Consider the following 25,163-nt stretch of genomic DNA (forward strand, 5'->3'; position numbering starts at 1 on the left):
TCACAAAACCACCACGAAGGGTCAAGACCTTTTTCTAAATGAAAAAGCACAGCGGTAGAGAATGTTCTGAGCAGTGAGCTGGGAGTTGTCTTAAGGGGATTCTCCTGAAAGGCACACACGGTAGGTGTGGCCGCCTCAGGGGTGCGTGCCCAGCTCGGGCCGCCCGGGCAGAAGTGGGTCCGGACGCCGTCGGGGCCCCGGGCTCGCCCCTGTGGCCGGGGCAGGCGGCCTGGCCGCAGTCCCCTCCAGCTGTCCCTCCCGCGGCAGCAGGAGCTCGGGGCTGCTGGCCAGGCCACACACAACAGAGAGCAGGCGGGCGGGAGGGCGGAGGGCTCGGCCCCAAGCGTGCTCGGGAGGAAGGAAGCGGCTCATCCCACTGGGACCCGGTCCAGGTTCAGCTCAGCGGTGAGTCCCCGCGGCGCTGATGAAGAAGGGTCTGCCTGTGTGTCAGGGGCTCTGGCCACGGGCTCTCCCACCTCCCCAGGCCCTCCCTGGAGTCGGAAGTCCCCATGTCCCAGACGAAGCGGAGAGGGACCCCGTGATCAGGATGGGGCCTGGGAGGGGAGGGAACCAGAGTCCTCGCCCCGCCCGCCCTTGTGACTCCCCGGCCGCGGGGCCCTGAGGGGTGCCGGTAACAGTCTGCTTATCGTTCTGTCATCAGAAACACTCGGGGGAGGAGGTGTGGTTGCCTTCCACTCTTCTTTTTCTGTTTTTGCTTTTCAAATCCTGCCTGACAAAAACGTGGAGCGGTGGCGTGCGTGGTTGTGCCGAGGACCTGACGTGTTTCTGGGACGTGAGAGCAAGCCACTCAAAATCCCAGGCAGATTGTCTCTCCTCTTCCCACGGCCGCTCACGCAGCCGCAGCCGCAGCCGCAGCCGCAGCCGCGAGGGGACGCGATGCCCCCACACAGGGCAGGCGCCCAGCCTGCAGCAGCACCGGGCAAGCTCGGGCTGGGGAGCAGCTTAGAAATGTCAGGCAGGCGTGTCAAATACAGAAAAAACATTTTTAAAAGATGTTATTGATTTTATTGATTTTTTTTTAGAAAGAGGGGGAGGGAGAGAAAGAGAGAGAGAGGAATGTCAATGTGTGGTTGCTGGGGACCTGGCCTGCAACCCAGGCATGTGCCCTGACTGGGGATCAAACTAGGGACCCTTTGGTTTGCAGCCCATGCTCAATCCACTGAGCCACACCAGCCAGGGCAGAAATTTTATTTTTCAAAAAGCCCTGACCCATGTGGCTCAGTTGGTCAGGAGTTGTCCCACAAAGCAAGGGGTCCCTGGTTCGAATCCAGGTCAGGGCATGTGCCTGGGCTGTGGATTCAAGCCCCCAGTCAGGGGTGAACTGGAGGCGGCCAATCAATGTTTCTCTCTTCCATCGTTCTCTGCCTCTCTGTCTTTCTCCCTTCCCCTCGCTCTAAAAATAAATAACATATCTTTTTTAGGAAAAAGGAGTCTCGGGCGTGTCAGCTATGTGCCCCCCGCTGACTGCCTCCCCACCTCCAAACCCATTTCTTTCCCAAGCACCCTGGAGAGCAAGGGGGCTTCCTCCCGCCCCCCAGAGGCCTCGCCTCACCTTCCAGCTCCCGCGGGAGCAGAGAGTTCCGTGTGTTCAGTGCTCGGGGAGACTCCAGGTCTGCCCTTGGTCCGACAGGTTCCCCTGCAGGGAGCCTCAGAAGTCCTCCGTGAGGTCCCCGCACGTCATCTCGGGCTGTCCTGTGGTTCTGCGGGGGGCTCAGAAGCCCCTGCCCCGCAGAGGCCGGGCGGGACCCTGGCTAGCTGAGGAAGTGGGCGGGGCCTTCGCAGGGGGACGTGCCAAGGGGAGGGCACCAGGGTCCTTGCTTAGCTGTTTGGTGATGTCACTCGTTTGGGGGTTGGGATTTTGGGGGTATGAGTGGCTTTTTTCCTAATGTGCATGGGTAAACCAACTTAAATGTGTGTCTATTTAGGGAGACAGCCTTAAAACACAACTGTGGGATAGAAACTATTTTTTTAAGATGGGTGGTAATAGAAGAAAAGTGTGAAGGACAGTTAAACCATCCTGGGTGGGGAGCAGACACGCAGAGCCAGGCAGAGTCCGAACAGAGTCTGTCTGCAGAGAGACACCAGAAAGTTCTTTATCGCCCGCTCTGGATCAGAAGTCTTTTGTTTCCTAGCCAAGGACGAGAACTTGGTCCCGCAGGAAGAATGGCTGGGGAAGCGAATCTTCCAGGTACCCGTCGGCGAACCCAGATAGGGTGCCTCGCACCCCCACATTAGCATACGGGCAGTGGCCCAGAGGAGGGGACGCAGGGAACAAACCTCGGAAGCGGAGACAGCTTCCTCCCTTGGGGTGGTAAGTCTGGGGACCGAGTGTGGTGTGGTCACCCAGTCTGGCACTTCCAGCAACTGCTCTGTGCCTCTGAACAGGGGACTGTCACGCCTCCCTTGGCTGGGGCAGGAGGAATAAGGAGTCCGCATCCTGGACAACTGGTGGTTGGTGATTTCTCCCCTGTCTGGCTCGTGGTCCTGGAGCACGTCTCCTGCACGGCTTTGGGATGTCCTGTGGTTACTCCATGTGTGAATTCATCTCCCCAAAGGGCCCACGTGGTCCCTTGGGGCGGTGAGTACTTGTGATTCATCCTTGGCAGGCATCACTGAGCTGCCTTATTGATGACGTTGCAGCTGAGTGAGTGCGTGAACGTGGCCCTCGCACAGATCTCGGGGCACGCGCGGAAGGAGCCTTCCTCGGCGGGCGCGGCGGCACCTGACCACGCCCCCTCGCCGCGGTGGTTTCCCGCCACACGTGGCATCCAGATGAATTCGGGAGGGACGACTCCCTCCGTGAGTAAACAGCCCAGCGTGGGGAACGCCATTCAGCCCGTGTCGTCCTCCGGGGGTGACTCACGTGCGCCGGAGGAGAGCCCGGGACAGAGGGGTGGGAGCTGGGCGGGGACCGCGCCCGCGGAGGAGGTCTGGTCGGCACCGCCTGGCTTTGCCTCCACGTCACCTTGCTGGGGATGACGTAGAACGGGGAGCGTGTCCAGGGAGAGCAGAGCTGCCAGGGGGGCCATGGGGATGTGGGAGCCGCGGGCTGGTCCTCGCTGCCCCCAGCTCTCTGGAGCACAGGGTGCCGTTAAGTCCGAGGTGAGAGGGGGTGGCAACCGCGGGCCGTCTTGGGTCCAACTTCAGCCGGGCTTTGACCCCGGCGTTCAAGCAGCGGCCTTGGACACGAACCCCACCTCGGACTTCCACATCTCCCGCGTCTTCGCCAACCCCTCCCCCGCCCCGTGCTGCCCCGTTCGTACGGGGCTCCTAGCGTGCGTGGTGCCGGCACCCGATGAGGCGGGCAAACCCATGGGAAAGCAGTGGGGCCCCCCGGGGTGACCTCTTGCCCAGCAGGGGGCAGGCAGGTTTCAGCGGGAGCCCCCTGGAGGGAGCGCTCTGCACCCTGGGGGCGCGGGGGAGCGTCGGCGCGTGCTGCTCCTGACTGTGCGCCGGCAGGTCCAGGGCGCACGTCGGGGACCACGCGGATCAGAAGCCCGGGCGTGGCAGTGGGGGGAGCTGGGGGGGGGGGCCTCAGTGGCTCAGCCGGCGGACTTCTGGAAGGGAAGTGGCGTTACTCATCTCCAAAGCATGCCCCTGTGTGAGGAGAGTCCCTGAACGTGAGTCAGCAGCCGCCCCGGCGAGGGGATTAGGGAGACAGGACCCAGGCCAGCGCGGAGGCGCTTCGTCCGGTCTCCAGGGAGGAGGAGCCAGGCACACTGTGCGTGCGGCTCGTGTTTCCGCCCGCAGTGCGCATGCACCAAACCCGGTGTTCCGTCTGTCCTCCGGGGCACCCTGCTCCCCGTCCCTGTGCAGTCAGGGAACACTCCGGCCACACGTGTGTCTGAATCCATGTAACCTGACGTAGCCGTGAGTGTTTGTTCAGGGCACGGCATGGGCTCCAAGTCCAGATGGCCAGAGACCCGGGCTGCCAGGCCGAGAGACGTTGCTAAGCCCGTAGTAGGTGCTCAAAGGAGATGCATTGGCTTGAATGAACAAAAAGAGGAAGAGAGGTCGCTCTCTGAGATCTTTATTTAGTCCAAATCAGCTTCTGATCGCCCAGTAAGAGGTCCGATTCATTTGTGATTTACTAGCCATTCAACTACCTATTCTAAAAAAGTGGAATGGGCTCCTAGGTCTGTGATTTAAGATTTTAAATTTCTATCCTTAGGACCGTCCATTGGACAGCATCCTACAGTGATAAAAAGTGATGTGTTTTATCTCAGATGTTTAAAGCACCCCAAGTCTCAACACAGCTCACCGATTCTGCTGAGTCCTTGTAAAGCTTAGAACGTCCCTGGGGGTGGGGGGTAGGCTGCTGGTATCACCGAAAACACACAGGCAGCAGCAGGTTTCAAGTTTCGGTCGCTGCGGGTCCTCCTATGGTAGGGAGGCTGGTGGTCCGTGAAGCACTTCCACGCCCACGACCTCACTGTGGCTCGCACCCACCCTGCCAGATGCATCGGGCTGGTCCCCTTCGCACCAGTGAGACCCAGAGAGTTGAGACAACCGGCTGCAGACCGTGCCGTGATGGTACGTTACACGGACAGGGAGATGTCGGGTGGTGTCACCGGAGCCGTATTCCAGGGTCCCTCACAGAACGGGCCTGTCCAGTTTCAGAAACCCCAGTTCACGCCCGAGAGAGTGGACACAGCAGGCAAAGGCCCCCCCACCCGGCCCCGCTCTACTTGGTGTCTATTTTTTTTTAGATCATAAACTTGGCGTGGGGTTGTTTTCGTGGCTAGCAGAGAACCTGGGGGTGGAAATCAGCCCATCTGGGTGTTCTGGTCCCTAAGTCAAAAAGAAAGGAGATGTTAGTTTCAAGTCTTCTGTTGCGAACTCAGTTAGAGCCGCTTCCCTCTGCAGCTGTGCCGGCCACACCGGGGCCCGGCCGGCTCGGGCCGGTGGGCACATCACAACCGCGGGGCAAGCTCCCAAGGGCGCGGGCGGACTCCGGAGTAGGACTCCCTGGGCGCCTCCGAGTTGCCGCGTAGACCCAAACCCAGCGCAGCAGCTGTCTTTGGAGCTCTGTGAGCTGAGAGCTCTTCGCTGGCTATGAAGTCAAGCGCGATAAATGAGGAACGACTGAAAAAACATCAAGTTAGGGAAAATTAAAAAAAAAAAACTCCACAATTATCATGAGACTTGTCCCACTTCACAAAGCCTTTGACTCACTCGGAAAACTTAAATGCTCCTTTCTACTTACTTTTATTGTGTTCCTGATCATGTTATTGTGACTCAACCGTGGAGGGTCTACTTTTCTGTTCTTACGAACTGTTGCGTGGGTTTTATAGGTTATTCTGGTACTGTCCTCACATTTTATAGCACTTTTCTAAGGGGTGGATTGACTCCGTGTTCCCCAAAACCAACATGTAAGAACACGTGTTTGCAGATCTGGAAACCACCTGTGTGCCACACAGTGGCCATGAGCAATAATTCTGAACAGCAGGGACGTGAGTAAACCACGGGTTCGTTGCCTGCCTGTCTAACACATTCCATATATAGCGCTTCATTATTTGTCCATTATTTCTAATTTTTAAAGTGCTTTCCCTAAGCTTCTGGTCGTGAATAATGGAAAACTTCAAGGATCTCAATAGTTGTACGTGATCACGTCTCCATTTTTTTCTTTTTTAAAAACGTGTGTTGTATTGAAATGCCCATCGTCTGGCCTTGTTCATCACAGAGTTTTGTAAATTTTATCTTCGGCGTGTAAAGTCATATGTGGTTAGTATAGACATTTTGAGAAATGAGGAGACTCCAGGGAAGAACTTTTTTTCAAATGTGTGGTATCTGCTTCAAAATGAGGCGCTCATGCAAAACGGGCCACGGCAGCTCAGGAGGCCCCAGGGAGAGGTTCACGGAGGCCCGCGGCCTTGGCAGCCACCAACATGGGGTAGAGAAAACAACAAATTAAAACAATTATACGTTCACTCAGGCAATTCCAAAGGCGTCTGAGTGGATTTGGGGGAATCTGGAGAAACTTGTTTTGATGTTGTGTCTCAACCAGCAAAGCAGATGTGCCCAGGCATGCGGGCAAAGAGGGGTGCCTCCCCCCATAAAGACATGGGAGAATGGCAGGCTCTCCCCATAAAAGAAGGGGCATTTCGAGACGAAAGGGGGGCAGATGGCTCTTATTCTCAGCTCGGATAAATTGCAGGGCTCTTGATAACTCCCCATAGAACACTTGCCTGGGTCTGTCACTCACAGTGGAGGGCAACCCATCAAGGTGGGTGAGTCCCCAAAACACTGCGCTGTGCCATTAGCCGAAAGGGCAACGTTGCGTCGTCCCACACACATGGAGTTCTGAGCCCAGCAAGACTGTTCTGAGTGCAGACCCTCGGGAGTGCTGGTTTGGGGGGGCAGGGATTGTCTGGGAGGGCGTGCGAGGAGCTCCCTGGGGTGATGGCCTAGCTCTGTGTCCTGGGAGGAGGGTATTGCCTGCACACGGGTGTGCACTGGGGGCCTCGCGTGGAACGCTACACTTCAGACTGATTCTGTCACCACGGGGGGATGTGACCTCGGCAGCATCTGCAAACGAACATTGAACTAGAGGCCACGGCAGGTCAGGTGAGCTGGTACCTGTCCCTGCCTTTAAAACGCATCAGAGGAAAACGGGTCGATACGTGATACAGCGAACACAGTCAGATGTCACCAAAGCTTGCTCGCAGTCCGGTTCCTGCATCTTTTCCCTGCAGTTACGAATCTCCCTCCACAAATCTGAGGAGGAAAAGCCAAGTGCCGGGCAGGGGCTTCCTCCCGGCGCCCGCCGCTGCCCGTGACCCAGTCGAACTTGTCTGCAGGTGCGCCGGGGTGGAGCGCGTCACCAGTATTTGGTGAGGAGCTGCACGCAGTCACTTTCAACTGTCAAATGCATAGCCCTAACGCGATATTAACTTTCTCTTCGAAGAAACTGCATAAACACCTCATCCTAAATGCGTATTTTAAGGACATTCTTAAAGTACAATGTGTTCCCCTCTCTCTCTGTCTCTGTCTCTGTCTCTGTCTCTGTCTCTCTCTCTCTCTCTCTCTCTCTCTCTCTGTCTCTCTCTCTCTGTCTCTCTCTGTCTCTCTCTCTCTGTCTCAGTGAATATTCTACAGAGTAACTCCGCTTAACTCCGGCCCTTTGACCAAGCCTACCTGCACACCCGGACACCCCCACCTCAGACAACACCTCACGGCAGGTGTGAGTCCACAGACGTCCCCTAACGTCCGTCCACGTGCTCCCTGTGTCACACTACGGTCACATTTCTCAGTCGTTAGTTTCACCACAGAAGGGCGAACCTTTCGCCTTCCTCGCCCAGCCTTCAGGGCCACTCTGGGAGGCGCAGTGTTTTCACCGTGTCTCTGTTGGAGGGAAGTGTGGCGCAAAGAGCTGTGGGAAGAAGTTCAAGGTCACCTAGTGAGGGAGAGGCGAAACTACAATGTTCTCTTGGATGAGCTGAGAGGCTCTCGCTCTTTGAAGTTTCCTCTTCCATCCGCCAGCAGGTCTGTGATTTTTATGTTTTAAATAAGTTTCCTGACTCAGGGATCTCACGTTGAGGTGTTCCCATTGCTTTGTTCCCTAGCGTGAGAGGTGGGTGATACAGATGCAGCCAAGATCACACTGTGTCCAATCAGCTTACGGCGCTCCTCACCCCGCATTTCACTTGGATGCCATTGTCCCCTCCCGGGCAGATGGTAGGAGAAAGCCCCCTAATGACCTCTTTGGACACTTCTGAAATTACCTCTGGACAGAGGATTCGAGGTGCACTTGCCTCAAACTGAATCCAATAGACATCAGCTGCTTGCTGCTTCTCAAGAATAGACCTGCCAGACGGTTGGGCATTTAGGGTCTTTTGCAACTCTTTTGCCATTATTAAAAACATAAATAGATAATGATCAACATTTTTCGTGATGCTTTTTAAAATATTTAGGTCTGTTTTTTCAAATGGGGTTTCCAAACTGGAATCACCCTGACGTGGAATTTAAGCATATTTATGTATTTTCACAAGCTGCCCGGCGGGTTCCCAAAATGTTTTCTGAATTCACATTCACACCAGTAATGAGTAGCGTTGCTATTATCTTCCAAACGTAGGGTGTTTTTTCTGAATATCAAAGCAATTCCTGCCACTTGTAAACCACGATGACTCATGATGGGTATTCATCAAATGAATACTTTCAGGTGTTCATTCGTTACTTTTCGAGTGGGTGCATGCGTGCACAAGTACCGTCTTCTTGAGATTATTTTTTTCTGTAATAAAACAGGCTGGCCCTGGCCGGTGTGGCTCGGTGGGCTGAGTGCCAGCCTGCGAAGAACTGAGAGGTCGCTGGTTCGATTCCCAGTCAGGGCACATGCCTGGGTTGGGGGCCTTTGAGAGGCAACCAGTTGACGTATCTCTCACACAATGATTATTTCTCTCCTTCTGTTTCTCCCTCCCTCCCCCTCTCTCTAGAAGTAAATAAATAAAATCTTTAGATAGATAAATAAATAATCATCCATAAAACAAGCTACACTGAAATGGCGCGTTTTCCTGGCTCACCGACACCAGTTGCGTCCTGATTGGTTTAATAATAAGCATCCTTTGGTTCGGCAGAGAGGAACGCACAAGCCGACATTGTTGATCATTTCGGACGAGAGCAGCGACTGTCGTTTTCGTCGCTCTGTGTGCTGGAGGAGCCTCTTCCGAAACGTGCCGCAACCCCAAGTTCTAGTCCACACCGTCCTCCCGGCTGGCGTGAGAGCGTGACCCACGCTGCGGCGACCAAGACTGTAGCCCGTCAGCCAGGCTGACATTTGGAGAGCGCGCCTGCGCACCAGGAAAGCAGGGTCCGTCCCCAGGTGTACTGGTGGAGGATCACAGGTTACTGTCACAACCCTGGATGTGCTTCCGCGGTGGCACTTGTAAGGGCCTTGGAATGGGGAAACCCGTCTGGCCCCGTCTGCACGCCTTGCTGCCTGCCCACTGGGTGCAACGGCTCCCAGCTGGGGCTGAGCTCGAAGCAGCCTGGACTCTGGGCCCAAAGCAGCCCGGGGACGCTGGGCCGCTCCCATGTTGTGGGTGGGAGAATCGCGGAGCCATTCCACCCCTGGAGCCCGTCGACCTGGCTCCATCGTGCCGACTGGCAGAGTTCCCGAGCGAGAGCTCTCTCCGCCCCCGAATGGGAATGAGACCCCAGCAGGGCAGGAGAGGGGGGGCCCACAGGATAGAAGAGGAGGTGTGGGCAGCTTCACGCCCAGCGTCGATGTGATCGCCGGGGACTGCTTCTGCGGCCTCCGGACCCTCGCTCTGCACGGCCACACGGAGAAGCCAGGGCAGGCGTCGGACGGTGCTGGTCCCGCAGCTCCCGTGAGGAGGGACCGGGGAAGCCGGTAGAAGAGCGAGTTTAGAAAGAGCTCCTGAAGAAAGTCCCCGCCTGTTGACGGTGGCCTTGCCTTTGCGCTCAGCCGCCGGGGTGCCGATCGCAGTCCCGCCTCGGCAGACGGGGAAGCGCCTGGACGGCTCTGGATCCCACTCCAAAGCCAGGGGCCCTGTTTCTCCACCCTGATGACCACCTTGCTTCAAAGTGGAGTCCCCGAGCACGCTCCTGCTTCAAAGCCCCCGACCTCTCTGTGTTCTGTGATGCCTGCCCCAACGTGTCTTTTACAGAGCTGGGCCTGTGAATACAGCTTTAGGATAATCCTCTCCTTCGCTTTGAAATGCAGACTACCACGTGGCTCACTTGGTCCCCTAGTGGTCTATGTTTTCGTGCCTTAACCTTGATACCTCCAGACGTGAGGGCGTCGAGGCCCCCCCGCCGGCTGCGCGGGCAGGGCAGCCCGGCTTGGCAGGCTGCGGGCAGAGGGAGGGCGGGTAGACACACACGGGAGGGCTGTGGGTTTCTCCGGAGCTGCGTCTGTCTGTACATGTGTGTCTTCCTTTTGGTGTCTGCTAAGTCTCGTAGAACTAGACCTTTCCTTTGTTTTTGTTTTTGAGGCAGTCGTTTAGAAGAGTATTTTCCATCTCCAGCCATTTGGGTTTTAACTGCCACTCTCCTTTCTCACTGTGGACTTTCCCCCGGACAGCTCCGTGGTCAGAAGAGGGTGCCTGGAGTCACCGTGTGTTTGCAGACAGGCCCTGGACACCTGGGATGCGGCAGGCGCTCCCTCTGCAGAGTAGAGTGTTCATCCTGCAGTGATTAACTCGACGTTGTAATTACATTATTTTTATAGGCTTTACGATACGTGTTTATTCTGCCTACTGAGGTACTCACGGACTATTTTGTCTTAGAGATTTTTATGGAATTCCACCTGGGTCTCCTTGCACGGGTAGCCTGTTGAAACAAGTTCTTGCACCACAGGGGCGAGCGCTCCCTAATTATAAACTGCGCCTTATAAAACTTGGACATGTTTTATCACCTCTGCCTCGATCAGAGAGAATTAATCCTGTGCGTCACCCAAGCACGCAGAGCCGGCCGACGTCTGTGAATGTTGCCGGTTTCAGCCATGCCCCCTTCCTGGGCACCTCACGAGGTCTCTCTCTCTCCCTCTCTCTCTCTCTCTCCCCCCGCAGTTTGCCAGGGCACCAACAACAAGCTGACGCAGCTGGGCACACTGGACGACCACTTCCTGAGCCTCCAGAGGATGCTGAACAACTGCGAGGTGGTCCTGGGGAACCTGGAGATCACCTACATGCAGAGGAACTACGACCTCTCCTTCCTGAAGGTCAGTGCGGCGAGTCTGCTCCTCCCACCCGAGTATCGGAGAGGCGCAGGGGAGCAGATGGAGGCCCGGACAGAACGGGCCTGGACGCGGGTCTGCTCCTGCTGCGGCGGCTCCAAGTCCCGCGGAACCTTCGAGGCGGGTTTAGTGAGAAGGCCGCTTTGCCAAGAAGTGTTGAGGCATAACGGGGTAGCAAAGAGGAACGGGCCAGGCTGGCATCCTCCCGTCCCCATAGACGCCGACAGGACTCTCGTTGACTGTGGCTTCAGCCGTGGTATCCTGGTAGACTGGCTCTTAATTTTTTAAAAACTTGCCTTGGTGTTGCCCATTCTCTCAGTGTAAACACTCCCACCGCAGCTGGTTGGCCGCCGCCCACAGCGGTCCCAGAGAGCTCTGGGCAGGCGCCAGCAAGCCGGGGGCGGGGAGAGCCAGCTCTGAAGTCTGCAGGGTGTGACAGTCATGGAACGTCAGATTTGATTGGCTTCCTGATGATTTTTTCTCTGTTTCTTTTTTTTTAAGATTTTATTTATTTATTTTTAGAGAGGGAAAGGAGGGAGAGAGAGAGAGAGAGAGAAACATCAATGTGCGGTTGCTGGGGGTCATGGCCTGCAACCCAGGCATGTGCCCTGACTGGGAATCGAACCTGCGATGCTTTGGTTTGCAGCCCGCGCTCAGTCCACTGAGCTACGCCAGCCAGGGCTGTTTCTTTTTCTTTTTTTTTTTTAATGAGAAAACAGGCAAGACAGGTACAAAATAAATGAATCAGACATTTCTGTCCTCACGCGAGTGTGGCGACCACCGATCAGAACCAGAGCCCCAGCATCGCTGTAAAGTCCCAGCGCCCTTCCCTCCCGCCCGCAGGCGAGGGAGGCACCATGCGGGAATGACCGAGCATCCTGTCACCCTCCACGCCCTCAGCGGGGTCACCGACGGGCTTGACACTCCGTCAGCCCCACGTGTGCGTGTGTGTAGTTCCGTGAGGTGTCCCGGGCTCTGGGGACCCAGGGGAGCCGTGGCGTTCCTGAGCCCCTCCAGGGAGAAACATCGCGTTCCTGTTTCGTCCCCGCAGACCATCCAGGAGGTGGCTGGCTACGTCCTCATCGCCCTCAACGTGGTGGAGAAGATCCCTCTGGAAAACCTGCAGATCATCAGGGGGAACGTGCTCCTGGAGAACACCCACGCCTTGTCCGTCTTATCCAACTACGGGCCCAACCGCACGGGGCTGCGGGAGCTGCCCATGCGGAACCTGCAGGGTGAGACCCGGGGCCCCTGGGGGGGGGGGCAGGGGCTGGGCACGCGGGAGGCCACCCGCTTCCTCACTCCCCTTCACCCAGCACACACACACGCACTGCACGTCAGCCATGTGCGAGAGGCGGTGGGCGGAAGTCACTGAGAGAGGTGGTGGTGACCGATGAGACGGGAAGGGGAGGTGTAGCCCAGGGACCTGTGACCCCACGATCACGGAACACATCCCAAGAGTCAGTAAGAAAGGGTCGAGGGTCTGGGAAAAAGAGGGTATGGCCAGAATTTTTGCGCCCGGGGAAAGAATAAGCCACCAGCCTCACTACCTGGGCCTCGGGTGTAACGGACACGCGTGGAGAACCATGTGTGCCTGAGGGCGAGGGATGAAGGTGTCGCAGGGGAAGATCGAGCTCTTGGGTCCAGGACACATGTGCGGGTCCCGTGGCCGGACAGGAGGGAAGAGGACACTGGAGGGGGGAAGTCCGTTTTTTAAAATTGAAGATAGCAATGGCTGTGCCTTCGCCACGGGGCAGGCACGGTGCCGGGCGGGTTAAATCGGTAACGTCCCGAACGCCACGCCTTCTCCTCAAAGCCCTGGCTCCACCCTCACCCGCCAGACACCCTGCAGAAGGGTCCCTCTGTGTCTCAGCCCCCTCGTGGGCCAGATGCGGGTAACCACGGCAACGCACGTCCTAGGGTTGTTGAGACAGTTGAGTGAATTACGGTGGGTAAAGCACCTACGCCCTCTTCCTCCTGTTGGCACTGCTTCTGTCATTGGCGCTGACGTTGTATAAATTCAAGTTGATGTTATTGAACCATCCCCCACTGTGAGTTAGCGGGTACTGGCGGTGAACCCAGGGCCAGCCACCGAGGGAGAGCCGCCCCGTGTTGGAAGTAAATGTAGAAGAACGGCTGCCTCAGGACCACCTCCTTCCCCTCTCAGCTGCCCGGCGGGGACACCTGAGTCCCCGGCACCTCGCCACCGCCCTCTGCTCCCCACACGTGCCGACGGCAGGTGTGCTGTGAGGCCCCACCTCCCCCTGCCGTCTCGGCACCTCGGTCTGCCGCCCAGATCGTCACGGCACCCTTGACACCCCTGTCCTGCGTTTCCACTTCCGGCCCGCCGAAAGGGGCTTGTGCACCCCACTCTGGCCTCTCCCCAGAGAATGCTCTCACCTGAGTGGCCCACGGCACCCCTGGCCCAGCGTCCGGAGCTCCACGATCCCGCCCTTCCCGGCTCCCAGCCCCCCTCCCTGATCCCCTCATTCTCCGCCCTCCACTGAAGAAACCGCCCCCCGCATCCCAGCCTCCATCCTGCCCCGTCTTATCCGTCTGAAGCCCACGGTAACCCCCGCCCGTGTCCGCTCCTGGCCACATCCCGGGAAACGCCACTCCTTCTGACAGCCTCTGAGGTCTTCCCCGGGACGGGGAGAACCCTTCCTTTTTATGCTGTTGCTGTGTGCCCGGGTGCCTCTGTTCCTGCCTACGGGACGTCGGGCACCGCTTACGTATCTGCATTTAACCTGTGGCCGTCACAGGGCCATTGCGAGATGAATTCAGACGATGCACGTAAATCGTGTGCTGTGCCCTTCTGTGGGCGCATGCCCACCAGCTGTGTGCCCTGTCTGTCTCCTCGTGCCTGTCCGTTCTCAGACAGAAGCCAGCAGAGCGGGCTCAGTCATGCTGAGTCCACGGCACTGGCTGCAGTGTCTTGTGCACTGAATTCATCCGGTACCTGTGACACTTCTCAGCACCTGTTACATTCCACGTCGGTGCTGCCGCCACACTCACCCTTTGCCCTGGCCGGGGGCTTCGTCACCGCCCCCGATGTTTCACCCCCTCCCACTCCTTGCTCGGAAACACTCGTTCACTCCCGCACATCCTCTGCATCCCCGGGGCGCGCCCCATCCTGTCACCATCAGACACACAGATTCTTCTTGATCCTGGGACGCCCCTGTCCCGTGAATGGTTCCAAAGGCAGCTCGAGCATCACCGCCTGCACCCGGCACCCCCCGCCCATGGTGCTGGCGATGGCCGTCACCCTTCGTGCCCCATCTGCCCCTTCGAATCCACATCCTGCGGTGGTCCCAGGGCAGCCTGGGTCGGCCGCCTGGGAAGGAGAATTTCACCGCACGCCCGGCATTAGGCTGTGCCTGCCCACTCGGGCGCTCTCTTCCTTCCCTGCCCAAGTTCTACATCCTGATCCTTTGTGGTTCGAAGGCCCGATTCAGGGGGAGTCCGAACTCCCCTGTGCTCAATCCCAAACTCGTTTCCCACCCGCCCGCACTGAAGTCCGGGGGTGGGGAGTGGGGGCGGCGCTCCAGTGCTCGCCGGAACCTTCCTAGCAGGCGGCAGCCTGGAAAGAAACGCATGCCTGCCTCGCGTGAGCTCAGCGGAGACGCCGCCGCCGCGTGCTCACGGGGGCGGGGGGGTCCTTTCTCGCGCAGAGATCCTGCATGGCGCCGTGCGATTCAGCAACAACCCCAGCCTCTGCAGCGTGGACACCGTCCAGTGGCAGGACATCGTCGACGCCAGCTTCCTGGGCAACATGTCCACGGACTTTCAGAGCAACCCATCCAGCAGCTGTGCGTGGTGGTCGGCCAGGGCCGGGCGGGGCTGGGCAGGGCCGGGTGGGGCGGAGCCGGGAGGGCTGGGTGCTGGGAGAGAAGGCCCCGTTAGCACGGGGTCCCCTTCCCCAAGGGCAAGAAGGGGCAGTGACAGGAAGGGGCAGGATCTGCCCCCTGGAAGAGACCTGCTTGAGACAGACCAGGACTGGGGGCAGGACGTGAATTCACTGGTCTGCAAATGCTTTTCTCAGAAAGCATTTCAGAAAGATGCCATTAAGCATCATTATCTTCAGTGCTTCTCTTGTAAACCTATCATGTGCACATAGTAGAAACTCAAAAACTATGGTGGAGATAAAATGTAATACAGTAGCTCTGTACAGACAGTCACTTTGAACATTCCTCCGTGTTACACGGGCCATCTCTTCTCTGGGTTCCTTTCTCCCTCGGCCTGTCTCAGCCCCTTCCTTCACAGCCCTGTCCACTTAGGGTCCAGCCTCACCGTCTCGCAGGATTCTGAGGCGCACCAGCGTTGCGTCCATGCCCCTCACCCCGGGGGCGGCTGTAAACAGTGTCAGTCCTCCTCACGGGGTGTCCTGGGTCCACCGTCCTTGGTGTGTCATCAGCTCTTCCCTGTTTGACATCTGAATTCTTCCAGAAGCGAAAGTCTCCCCAGCTGTGGGAGACTGTGGGCATGTACTGACTCCTTGAGGGGACTGGGTCATCACAGGTGGGCGGGCCCCTCGTTGCCAAACCGGGTGGTCCGCCTGCTCTCTGTCCACAGACAGGGCACTGCAACCTTCAGATTTCCCAAGGCCGATAAAAGCAAAATGCAGCTAACGAGATCCAACACCTCTGCAGCTGTAATTTGCGGTCGACCATTGACTGTGAAAACTACAAATTTGATCGATCCGTTGGAAATGTTTTCAGACGGTAGCGTGCAGATCAATAGCTGGGGGTTTAGTTCCCCCACAAAGTGAGGCTCACCGAGGATGCCCGGCCCTTGGAACAGGGGTCCATGCCTCTCTCTGGCTAAGAACCCGGGAGCTTTTACTTCCTGGACCCCAACTCCCCAGGACGACTGGCCCACCCCACACCCCACGAGTGGACACGGCCAGGCTGCAGTGGGTGCGTGCTGACCCCAACACGGTAGACACTCTCAGCGTTGTTGAGGGGCTGCTGGAAAATTCTCCACACCTAGGCCAACTTGAAGTCTGGACACCCCCCCCCAGTCCATTTAAATCCCAGTCCCGTGGGCTGTGAAGTCACTGACCTCTCTCTGCCTCTGCTTCCAAGGCCGACGTGGAAATCAAAGCAGCCTGCGGTGCAGCTTTTTTTTTTTCTTGTGAGAGTCTCTCAACTCCTCCCACAGACAGACCAGCCGAACAGAACAGCAGAGAATAAGAAACGTGGACGCTATTCCTCCTTCCTGGAGCACTGCTCTGTGCTCCCGGGCTCGGGGAGGGTGTCGCCGGTGTCTCCTGGTGCGCTCCCCGTCGCTGAGGTGTGAACGACCACTCCTCTGTTTCAGGCCCCAAGTGCGATCTGAGCTGCCCCAACGGGAGCTGCTGGGGCGCGGGGAAGGAAAACTGCCAGAAACGTGAGTTGCGCGAGCAGACCCTCAGACACACACTCGAGGGCCCCCTCCCCTCGCACTGAGCCGCTGGCGTTGGCTGGCCCGTCGAGGGCTCCCAGAAGCACCGGGGTCCCGGCGCAGGGCCAGACCCCGGCAGACCTGTGGGCGGCCGGTGCTGCCAGCCTCCCCGCGGCCAACACGCCGGGTCGGCTCTTTGGGGCGGTCAGCCGTAAACAGGAGTGCGTCGGCCGAGGCTGCCGGTCACTCCCGCCGGTCAGCACGTTTGGTAGATCCCCCTGGGGACGCAAGGCCGGTCTGGCCACCCGTTCCCCCTCGCCTGGGGACCCACCTGCACCCACGTTTGAGCACCTTTCTGGGGAGGGTTTTTCTGCCGGACGCCGAGTGCCGGAGCTCGGATGGCCGAGGAGTCTGGGGACACGGCAGCCCAACGGCTGACCGCCGTCCTTAACGGACCATCTGGCCATGACGTGATGTGACCACCACGTCCCCTTAAACCCCGTCTCCTGGCTGGCATTTTTGTCATTTTTGTGTCACCCAGAAACCCAATGAATTTGTTTAATCACTAGTATCTAATTATTTAGCAGGTCTTAACGTCCAGGCTTGACCTGGTCAGTCCTCCCAAGTGGTTAAAAACAAACAGGAAACAAAGCAGAGGGACCAGAAAGAAAGGTCACAGTCCGACGGCATCTGGCCCAACGGGCCTGTCTGGGGACTTGAACACGCCGAGGACTCACGGAGTCCCGCCTTCCGGTCCCTTCCTCGCCCACTGTGGGCAGGCGCCCTCCATGGTCCCCGGGGCGTGACTGTCCGTCACCCTGGCTCTTCCGCTCACCCGCGACCTCTGCTCCTTCCCAGTGACCAAAATCATCTGCGCCCAGCAGTGTTCGGGGCGCTGCCGGGGCAAGTCCCCCAGCGACTGCTGCCACAACCAGTGTGCGTCCGGCTGCACGGGGCCCCGCGAGAGCGACTGTCTGGTGAGACCCCCTCCCCGGGGCCCCCTCCCCCTGGTGGCGAGCCTGCGGGTGCCGGGTGCTGCCTCCCCCCACCCGCACCCCAGCCACGGTGGGCGTCCCCCTGGGGTCGTGAGGTGCGGGCCCTAGTCCTAACGTCTACTTCCCTGTCATCTTGGCTCATGGTCCTTTGGGACACCAGGCTGCATCGGGCCCCACCCAAAGGTGCGGCGCCCTACCGAACAGCACCAAGGTTCGAGGTAGAAGACCCACAAAGCCATCCCCCTGGGTGGTGGCCCAGGCTCCGCCGTGTATCACGTCCCCACTCGTACCCCCTCTCACCCAGGTGTGCCGGAAGTTCCGGGACGAAGCCACGTGCAAGGACACCTGCCCGCCGCTCATGCTGTACAACCCCACCACGTACCAGGTGGACGTCAACCCGGACGGGAAGTACAGCTTCGGAGCCACCTGTGTGAAGAAGTGTCCCCGTGAGTCCGTCACACGCGAAACCCTCTCGGGGTCAGGCCGAGGTTCCCCGCGTCCCCCGCGGGAGCCCGTGAGGCCCCAGCTCGGGCTGGTGTGTCTGCTGCATCGCCAGGCACGTCCCCGGGGCCCGCGGAGGGCGGACGGGGAGTAAGTCGCTGCCGCAGGTGACAGTGGTGGCCGCCGCTCTGCTCACCGGGCGCCTCGTGCCGGGGCAGCCAGAGCAGGACACACCCCTGGGGTGTGGCCCCCCGAACTGAGGTCCAGCTGGGGGGGTCCAGAACAGTCAGCTGTCCAATGGGCGCAAACCAATGGCCGTTGGGTCCCTCACTGTCTGTCTGTTGTCCGAAACTGGTGTTTAACAACCTACACTGGGGAGTGCGTCGGAAGACCTGCCTTCTTGAGGGGAAATGATTCTGGGGAAAGCTGTGCGCTTAGGAGAACCGTAGAGGGCTTTTGTTTATTTGTTGTTTTGTTTTAATGACTGGGTTGTGCTCACCCGTACTTGCAGTGCGCTGGCGGTGACAGCATTTGCAGTAACGCTGACACCGATGACGTCCTCATAGAAAAAGCACAGGGCCGTCGAGCAGACGAGCATTACAGATTGATCTTGATTTCTCAGGCGGGGCAGGGGAGGTGAATGAAGAAAAACAATGTCTAAAAACAACGACCAAGGGAGAGGTGCCCTACCAGAGGAGCGGAGAGGAAACATTTTAAATTCTGTGCAGGAAAAAAATAATAATACACAAACAGAGCAATAAGCCAGTGCGGGGCAGATGACAAAGATAAAGAAAAAGGTGTCACCGCGGTGACCCAGATGTACCCTCTGAGAGAGGGACCACCAGGTGGCTGGGCAGGACCCTGGGGAAGCACCCACAGCCCGAGAGGACAGACGCAGACCAGTCACCGGGAAAATGACAGACACACACGCAGGGGCTCTGTGTGAACACCTGCTCGGGAGGGCCGAAGCAGGGACCCAGAGGGCTCCTGAGGGTGCTGATGTCTGTGTTAATATTGACACCAGCACATCACCGCCAGGGCAGAGGGAGGCAAGGAGGGGATGGATGTGTCCAGCTGGCCCGAGCACCCCGCCGGCCGCAGGGCGCCCAGCGGCCGCCCCAGGAATGAAACGGAACCTCGGGGTAGCAGCGTTGATGGAAGAGGGTGGTCTTTGTTTAGGGTCACGTATTTTTAATAAGGATTCAAGCGTTAACCACGAGTCCTGAAAGTAAGACCTACAGACAGGTGACTTTTCTAAAAAGCCGTGAAGAGGCGCTGGACGCTTGGGAGCAGGCACAGTGTTCCCTCCCTCCCACACCTGCTGCCCGCCCGTGACGAAATATCCCTCTTTTCCACACCTCGGTCTGGAAAGCTATTAAAAAAACTCTTGAGGTTGACTCCTTTTGAGTGTGCAGCCTTTTATTCTTTGTGCTGAAACCAAACAGAACGAGGGAACGCGGGGCCCTTGTCGTCGGCCCCGTGTGGGGAGGACACGCACGCCCCAGACACCTGGTGCCGCTGTCAGCACCTGCCTCCCCCTGTCCCCCACCCCCGCAGGCAACTACGTGGTGACCGACCACGGGTCGTGTGTGCGGGCCTGCGGCTCCGACAGCTACGAGGTGGAGGAAGACGGCGTCCGCAAGTGTAAAAAGTGCGAAGGTCCCTGTCGCAAAGGTAGGAGCCCAGTGTCGAAGAGGGGGATCTCCCCAAGGGCGCAGGGCTGGTCCTTCTGCGCCTGCCGGCTCCTGGGCAGCCCTTAGGCACGACTGGAGTCGACCCCTTTCTCCGGGCTCAGAAATCTGTTCTTTCCTCTATAACCATGCCCTGACCCGGGAGCACCCTCAGGGCCCGGTCATCAGCCCTTACCCTTTGTTGCTTATTTTGAACATTTTGGAATACCTCCAGACAGCGTGTCACTAGCACAGTGAGCACGCGTGCGCCCTTCCCGTAAATTCACCCAGCTCTCCTGCTTTGCCACATCGCCTTCGCTGCCTCCGTGTCTGCGTGACGTGCGTGCGTGTGTGTGTGTGTGTGTGTGTGTGCGCTTTCCCCCCGCACCAGGTGAGGGTCGCCGATCTTACCACATTTTGCACCCCGACCTATGTCCGCTTCCTTTCCCCACAAACCGGACAGTAACCAACGACAGACAGCTCCCCGGTGACCTCAGGTTTGCGCTGGCCCACGGCCCCCCCCCACCCCGGCGTTCAGGGGAACCTGCACTTCTCCCCACCGTCCCAGGACGTCAGGTTTTGCTGATTTCCCCCCAGAATTCAACCCAGCCTCGTGGGTGCCATTAGAATGCCCATCTCTGCAGTCTTTGTTCACGGAGAGCCACTCGCCAGCCGTCCCCCCCCGTTTTCCTCCGTCTGTCTGTTGAGTGAAGGACCGGCAGTCTGTCCGGCAGGGTCGGCTCTCTCCGCTCCCACTCGCTCGAGAGCCGTGTGTAAGTCAGCCAGCGCGCCTCTGTGAGCAGGGTTAACGCCTGCCCTGTCCCCGCAGTCTGTAACGGAATAGGCATCGGAGAGTTCAAGGACACCCTCTCCGTAAACGCCACGAACATCAAACACTTCCGGAACTGCACGTCCATCAGCGGCGACCTCCACATCCTGCCGGTAGCCTTTAGGGGGTGAGTCGCGGGCTGCGCCGCGGGCTGCGCCCGGCGTTGCTGCGCGGTAGGGGCGGGTGATGGACAATAACCTGTCTGTGCCTCGTTTCAGCGACTCCTTCACACACACGCAGCCTCTGGACCCCAAGGAGCTGGACATTCTCAAGACCGTCAAGGAGATCACAGGTGGGCGCCGCTCGCCACGCGCAGGGCCGTCGGGGGGTGGGGGGGGAGGCAGGGCTTAGAGACAACGTGTATCGAGCCCAGTTCACTTCCCCTTTGGTGGGACACCGTTCTTCCGGAATTCTCCCGTTAATGACTCCTGAATTCTTGAATGTTTTCCAAAGACGCAGTCACTGTCCCCTGCACGTGGGGGGCAAACACAGCACACAGAGACGCAGGCCATGGACGACTTCTACATGCGAGTGCAATTAACCTGTCGTCCCCCCACCCAGGCCAGCTGTCCCCCCCACCCAGACCAGCTGTCCCCATGGCCCAGTGACTTTCCTGGGTGGGGGGAGAAGGGGATAAACTGGGGAGGGAGGGACCCTCACAGCCCTGCTGCCCCTGGTAGGCTGCTAGGGTCTATGACTTCCATCAAAGCCCTGCTTCTTTCATTCCTAAAAAGGGAATAATTCAACCTAAATGACAAGACCGTTTTGGGCATTTGAATTAAATTAAAAAATTATGTCCGTGTCCTTGTTCATGATAACAGCTCGATACACAGCTACTCCCAGGTATCAGGGGCCTGCTCGGAATCCTCAAACGCGGAGCCCAGCCAGGCCCGCTGGGGGCAGCCCACCGGGACCACCCATGGGGTGGGGTGGGGTGAGCGGCGGGGGCTCTACAACAGGGGCAGGAAGTACCCTGAACCCTTGGCCAGCATTTACACGCATGTGTACACACTGGGCGAAGACGATAAAGGGGATCAGGTCAAATTCTCGTGTGTCCTGCCTGCTCACGGGAATCCTCTAAGAACGCCCCCTACGAAAAAGAGACGTCTACGCAGCACGCGTCTGAGCCTCGCCCTTCCGCCTCCCAGGGTCTCTGCTGATCCAGGCCTGGCCGGAGAACAGGACGGACCTGCACGCGTTCGAGAACCTGGAGATCATACGCGGCAGGACCAAGCAGCAGTAAGTGGGCCCGCCCCCTGGGGGGCCCTCCCTGGTGCTTTCGTTTAGAAACTGAGATATGCGTGCGGAAGTATCGCGAAGATGCTGCAGGGGCCTGCGGGATCCTGAACCCGTGACTTTTTTTTTAAATATTGTGCTACTTTTATTTTTATTTTAGATTTTATTTATTTATTTTTAGAGAGGGAAGGGAGGGAGAAAGAGAGAGTGAGAGAGAGAGAAACATCAATGTACACTTGCTGGGGGCTGTGGCCTGCAACCCAGGCTTGTGCCCTGATTGGGAATCGAACCTGCGACACTTTGGTTCACAGCCCGCGCTCAATCATGAACCCGTGACTCTCAAAGCCTCTCTGTTTGGTTGTTTGAGAGGTTGAAACATGGTCTGGATCCCCAGGCAAACTCAACGTGTGGTAAATAAAATAATGACATGAAGGCGTTCGTCCAGCCTTTAATCAGCCCCCGGGGTTAAAGGTTCTGAAGGAACAAGGAACTAGCTTCTCTGGGGGGAGGGGGGGGACTTGAAAAGACACCTGGAAATTTCGAAAGTCACAATACACACCTTTGGCCCTGGCACTTGTCCCTGGGAAGCAGTAAAGCTAAAGTGGCCCAGAAAAACTAAAAAAATAAAATCTTTTAGTGCTGTTGTGTTTTTGTAATTTGTTGTTGTTGTTGTCGTTGTTGTTGTTTACAATGTTATCCCCCCCCCCCAACCTAGCGGCCGCTTCTCCTTCGCGGTGGTCGGGCTGAACATCAGCTCCCTGGGGCTGCGCGCGCTGAAGGAGGTCAGCGACGGCGACGTGGTGATCTCGGGGAACCGCCACCTGTGCTACGCCGACACGGTGAACTGGAAGACGCTCTTCGGGACCCCGGGCCAGAAAACCAAGATCGAGAAGAACCGGGACCGGAGAGACTGCCGTGAGTCACCGCTGCGGTGTGATCGCGCGCCCACGGGCCTTTTGTTTTGAGGCAGAATGTCGCGGGGCCACCTGCAAAATTGACATCGCTTTGTCCCTCCCGGAAGAAGCCGGTGAAAGGAAATCCATACGCGCCCCACGGTGACCCTGCCGTGGGGAGTTCATCAGATTTGCTTCCAACTCGTTCTCCTCTCGCGTAGGACAGAGTTGCCTGGCGCTGTCGGTTGCCGGGTGGTCGGCCCGTGCAGAACCAACCTTGGCATGACTTAGGTGACCTTTTAGGTGTGGGCTCCTGCCTGCCCGTTTCGGTGTCCAGCGGCTGAGGCTCACCCACAGACACGCTCATGCACTCACGTGTGCACGCGAGGGAACCAGCATTTCACGTTGGCCTCTCCCGTCCTGCGTGCAGAGCCGAAGGCGGGTGCCGCCCCCTCGTGCTGAGGCCTGGCCCCGGGCGGAGGCTGATCCGAGCTCACGTCCCAGCTCTGGTCCTTCCCAGCCCCGAGACTTGCATCGGTCTCCCCGCCTCCCTTTAGGCTCCGCCTCCCTTTAGGCCCCGCCTCCCTTTAGGCCCCGCCTCCCCGACCTGAGGACGGAGAGAACAGCAATTCCCTCCACCTCGTGCGTGCGGCTGAGAGAGCGACAGGGGATTCTGAGTGTGCCGTGCGTGGCCTTCTGCCCACCTACACGGGGCGAGCGACCACAGCCAAAGCCCTCCCTCCCCCACCCACTGTTTCAGCATCAGCTGCGGCCTGGGTCAGCAGGACAGGGCCCAGCTCCTATCCAGGTGCCCCCGCACCCCGGGAAAGGCACCTTGCGCTCCGCCCATGGACACGCCCAGAGAGCCCAGCACGTCCCCCTGGTCCCTGGTCCGCGCTGACCACTGTGCTGTCTCCTCAGGGGCTCAAGGCCACGTCTGCAACCCGCTGTGCTCGCCCGAGGGCTGCTGGGGCCCAGGGCCCCGGAACTGCAGGTCCTGCCGGAACGTCAGCCGCGACAAGGAGTGCGTGGAGAAATGCAACATTCTGGAGGGGTGAGGCGCTGTTTCTTACTCCCTTTGTTTGAGGAGGAAGAGGAGACCTAGGGTCGGATAGTTTTTATGGGGTTGTAGTCGTTCAGTTTGAATCTTTTCCTTTGTTTCTTCTGTTTTTGTTTGTTTGTTGCCACCTGTTAATCACAAAAGGAAACGAGCAAACTCTTTTCACTACTGAATGGAATCTAACGATTTACAGCCTCTCTCTTTCTGGAATGACCGTATAATTTTCTAAGTGGCACAGAGTTCCCAGGACAAATAGACCCGCCATCAGCAGCGTGGACGGCCGAGGCCAGGGCCGTTCCGTCTGCCCTTTGTGGTGCGCCACTCCTGGGGTGTCCGCCTCCACTGATACAAATTATATCCCCTGGTTAACTTCTGTTCTGTGTTCACGCAACACTGGACGGTGCAGCCCGCAGGGCAGTCCCGGGTCCTGACCACTTGACCTCCACCCAGCGCTGCTGTGACTTTCCCGAGAGAGGTGACTTGTGTCAGCTGCACCGCCAGGCAGGCCGACTCCACAGTTGGAAGCCACCCAAATTCTGCCGCAGGGCGCTCGCTCGGGGTGGCCCTGAACTCTCTTCCCTCCCCCTCCCCGCCGCAGCGAGCCCAGGGAGTTCGAGGAGAATTCCGAGTGCATACGGTGCCATCCCGAGTGCCTGCCGCAGCCCATGAACGTGACCTGCACGGGACACGTAAGGAGCACGTTTTCTCGTTGCCCACCTGTCCCCCGGGGAAAGCCTTCAGAGCTGTAGACCCGAGAGGCCCGGCAGCCACCCGGGCCCTCTTCCCAGACAACAGGCTGTGCCATGTCACCCTGGGTCCCAGGGGCTGTGACTGCGCGGAAAAGTCCTCACACGACCCGCCGGCCTGAGCACCCGCCCCTCCTGCCCCCGCCCAGGCCTCAGCCCCCCCGCCCCCCCATGTCCTCAGACACAGCGCTGACTGCTCTCCCACGGAGCAGGGGAGCACGGGGTGGGCCGGGCCGGGCGTCTGTGCCTGCTCCCACTGCTTCTCCCGCCTGTCGGCACTGCTACATCCTCTTCATCAAACACCACAATGCTCTCAGGCGGCACGAGTGCACCATTTCCGGAGCATTCTTAAAGAAAGGCCTAGCGAACCTTTTCCAAACTCAGGGTCATCGCTACAGGTTCGGTGACACCGTCTATATTATAGAGCGTAGGTGAGAAGTCAGGGTGGCAGAATGAAACGCCCCACGTCCCACCGCGGATGAGGCAGCCGCCGCTGCCCTTCCTCGTCACCGTCCTCCCACGGACCTGCGCGGGCGTGGGCTCGTGTAAACTCTCCGTGGCGCGTCCGCTTCCCACGAGCCTCCCTGTAGCCCCCAGTGTGACGTGGAAGGCGGTCAGCCGACCGGCAGGCTGCCAATGCACATGAAGGCCAACCCAGACCGTTCCGACACGGCCAGGGGCCCACGGGGCCCTAGCGAAACGCGGTAAACCGCGCAGTCTGGCGTCTTACACGTGTCTCACGTCGGCGAGGCCCCACGCTGAGCTGCTCCCCGCGGCCCCGTCCAGCCAGCACAGCCACACGCGGGCGCGCGCTCTGCTCTGCTCTAAGCACTGCGACATTGTCCGGCTTTCCTTCACGAGACACGTGGAAGGTCAAAGGTGCCCCCGCCCTCGGGGAGAGGGAGGAGCCCCCCTGAACGTGTGCCCCCCCCTCGGCGCAGGGCCCGGACAGGTGTGTGCAGTGCGCCCACTACGTCGACGGCCCGCACTGCGTCAGCGCCTGCCCGTCGGGGGTCCTGGGCGAGAACAACACTCTGGTCTGGAAGTTCGCGGACGCCCAGCGCGTATGCCACCTGTGCCACCCGAACTGCACCTACGGGTGAGTGAGGCCGCCGCCCCCCCCCCCCAGCAAAGACAATGCTGACAGGCAAAAGCTTTCCTGTCTTGCCAATTCGTAGATCGAGACCACCTCCA

At 58.7% G+C, this 25,163-nt stretch overlaps 1 protein-coding gene across 2 annotated transcripts in view; it reads left to right on the plus strand.

Annotated features, from left to right (window-relative positions):
* EGFR (epidermal growth factor receptor) overlaps positions 1-25,163 on the plus strand; it is a 141,378-nt gene that overhangs the window by 87,448 nt on the left and 28,767 nt on the right. For both annotated transcript variants that reach the window (XM_045827089.1, XM_045827090.1), the window contains exons 2-15: positions 10,551-10,702; positions 11,769-11,952; positions 14,389-14,526; positions 16,037-16,105; positions 16,958-17,076; positions 17,399-17,540; positions 19,093-19,209; positions 20,035-20,161; positions 20,253-20,326; positions 21,183-21,273; positions 21,986-22,185; positions 23,085-23,217; positions 23,822-23,912; positions 24,911-25,068. In XM_045827089.1, coding sequence (XP_045683045.1) covers positions 10,551-10,702; positions 11,769-11,952; positions 14,389-14,526; positions 16,037-16,105; positions 16,958-17,076; positions 17,399-17,540; positions 19,093-19,209; positions 20,035-20,161; positions 20,253-20,326; positions 21,183-21,273; positions 21,986-22,185; positions 23,085-23,217; positions 23,822-23,912; positions 24,911-25,068 — 1,795 coding nt within the window. The remainder of the gene's footprint in view (positions 1-10,550; positions 10,703-11,768; positions 11,953-14,388; positions 14,527-16,036; positions 16,106-16,957; positions 17,077-17,398; positions 17,541-19,092; positions 19,210-20,034; positions 20,162-20,252; positions 20,327-21,182; positions 21,274-21,985; positions 22,186-23,084; positions 23,218-23,821; positions 23,913-24,910; positions 25,069-25,163) is intronic.

The sequence above is a fragment of the Phyllostomus hastatus genome, unplaced genomic scaffold, assembly GCF_019186645.2.
Source record: "Phyllostomus hastatus isolate PE091 unplaced genomic scaffold, TTU_PhHast_1.1 phas_scaffold_78, whole genome shotgun sequence".
In the NCBI taxonomy this organism is placed as follows: domain Eukaryota; kingdom Metazoa; phylum Chordata; class Mammalia; order Chiroptera; family Phyllostomidae; genus Phyllostomus; species Phyllostomus hastatus.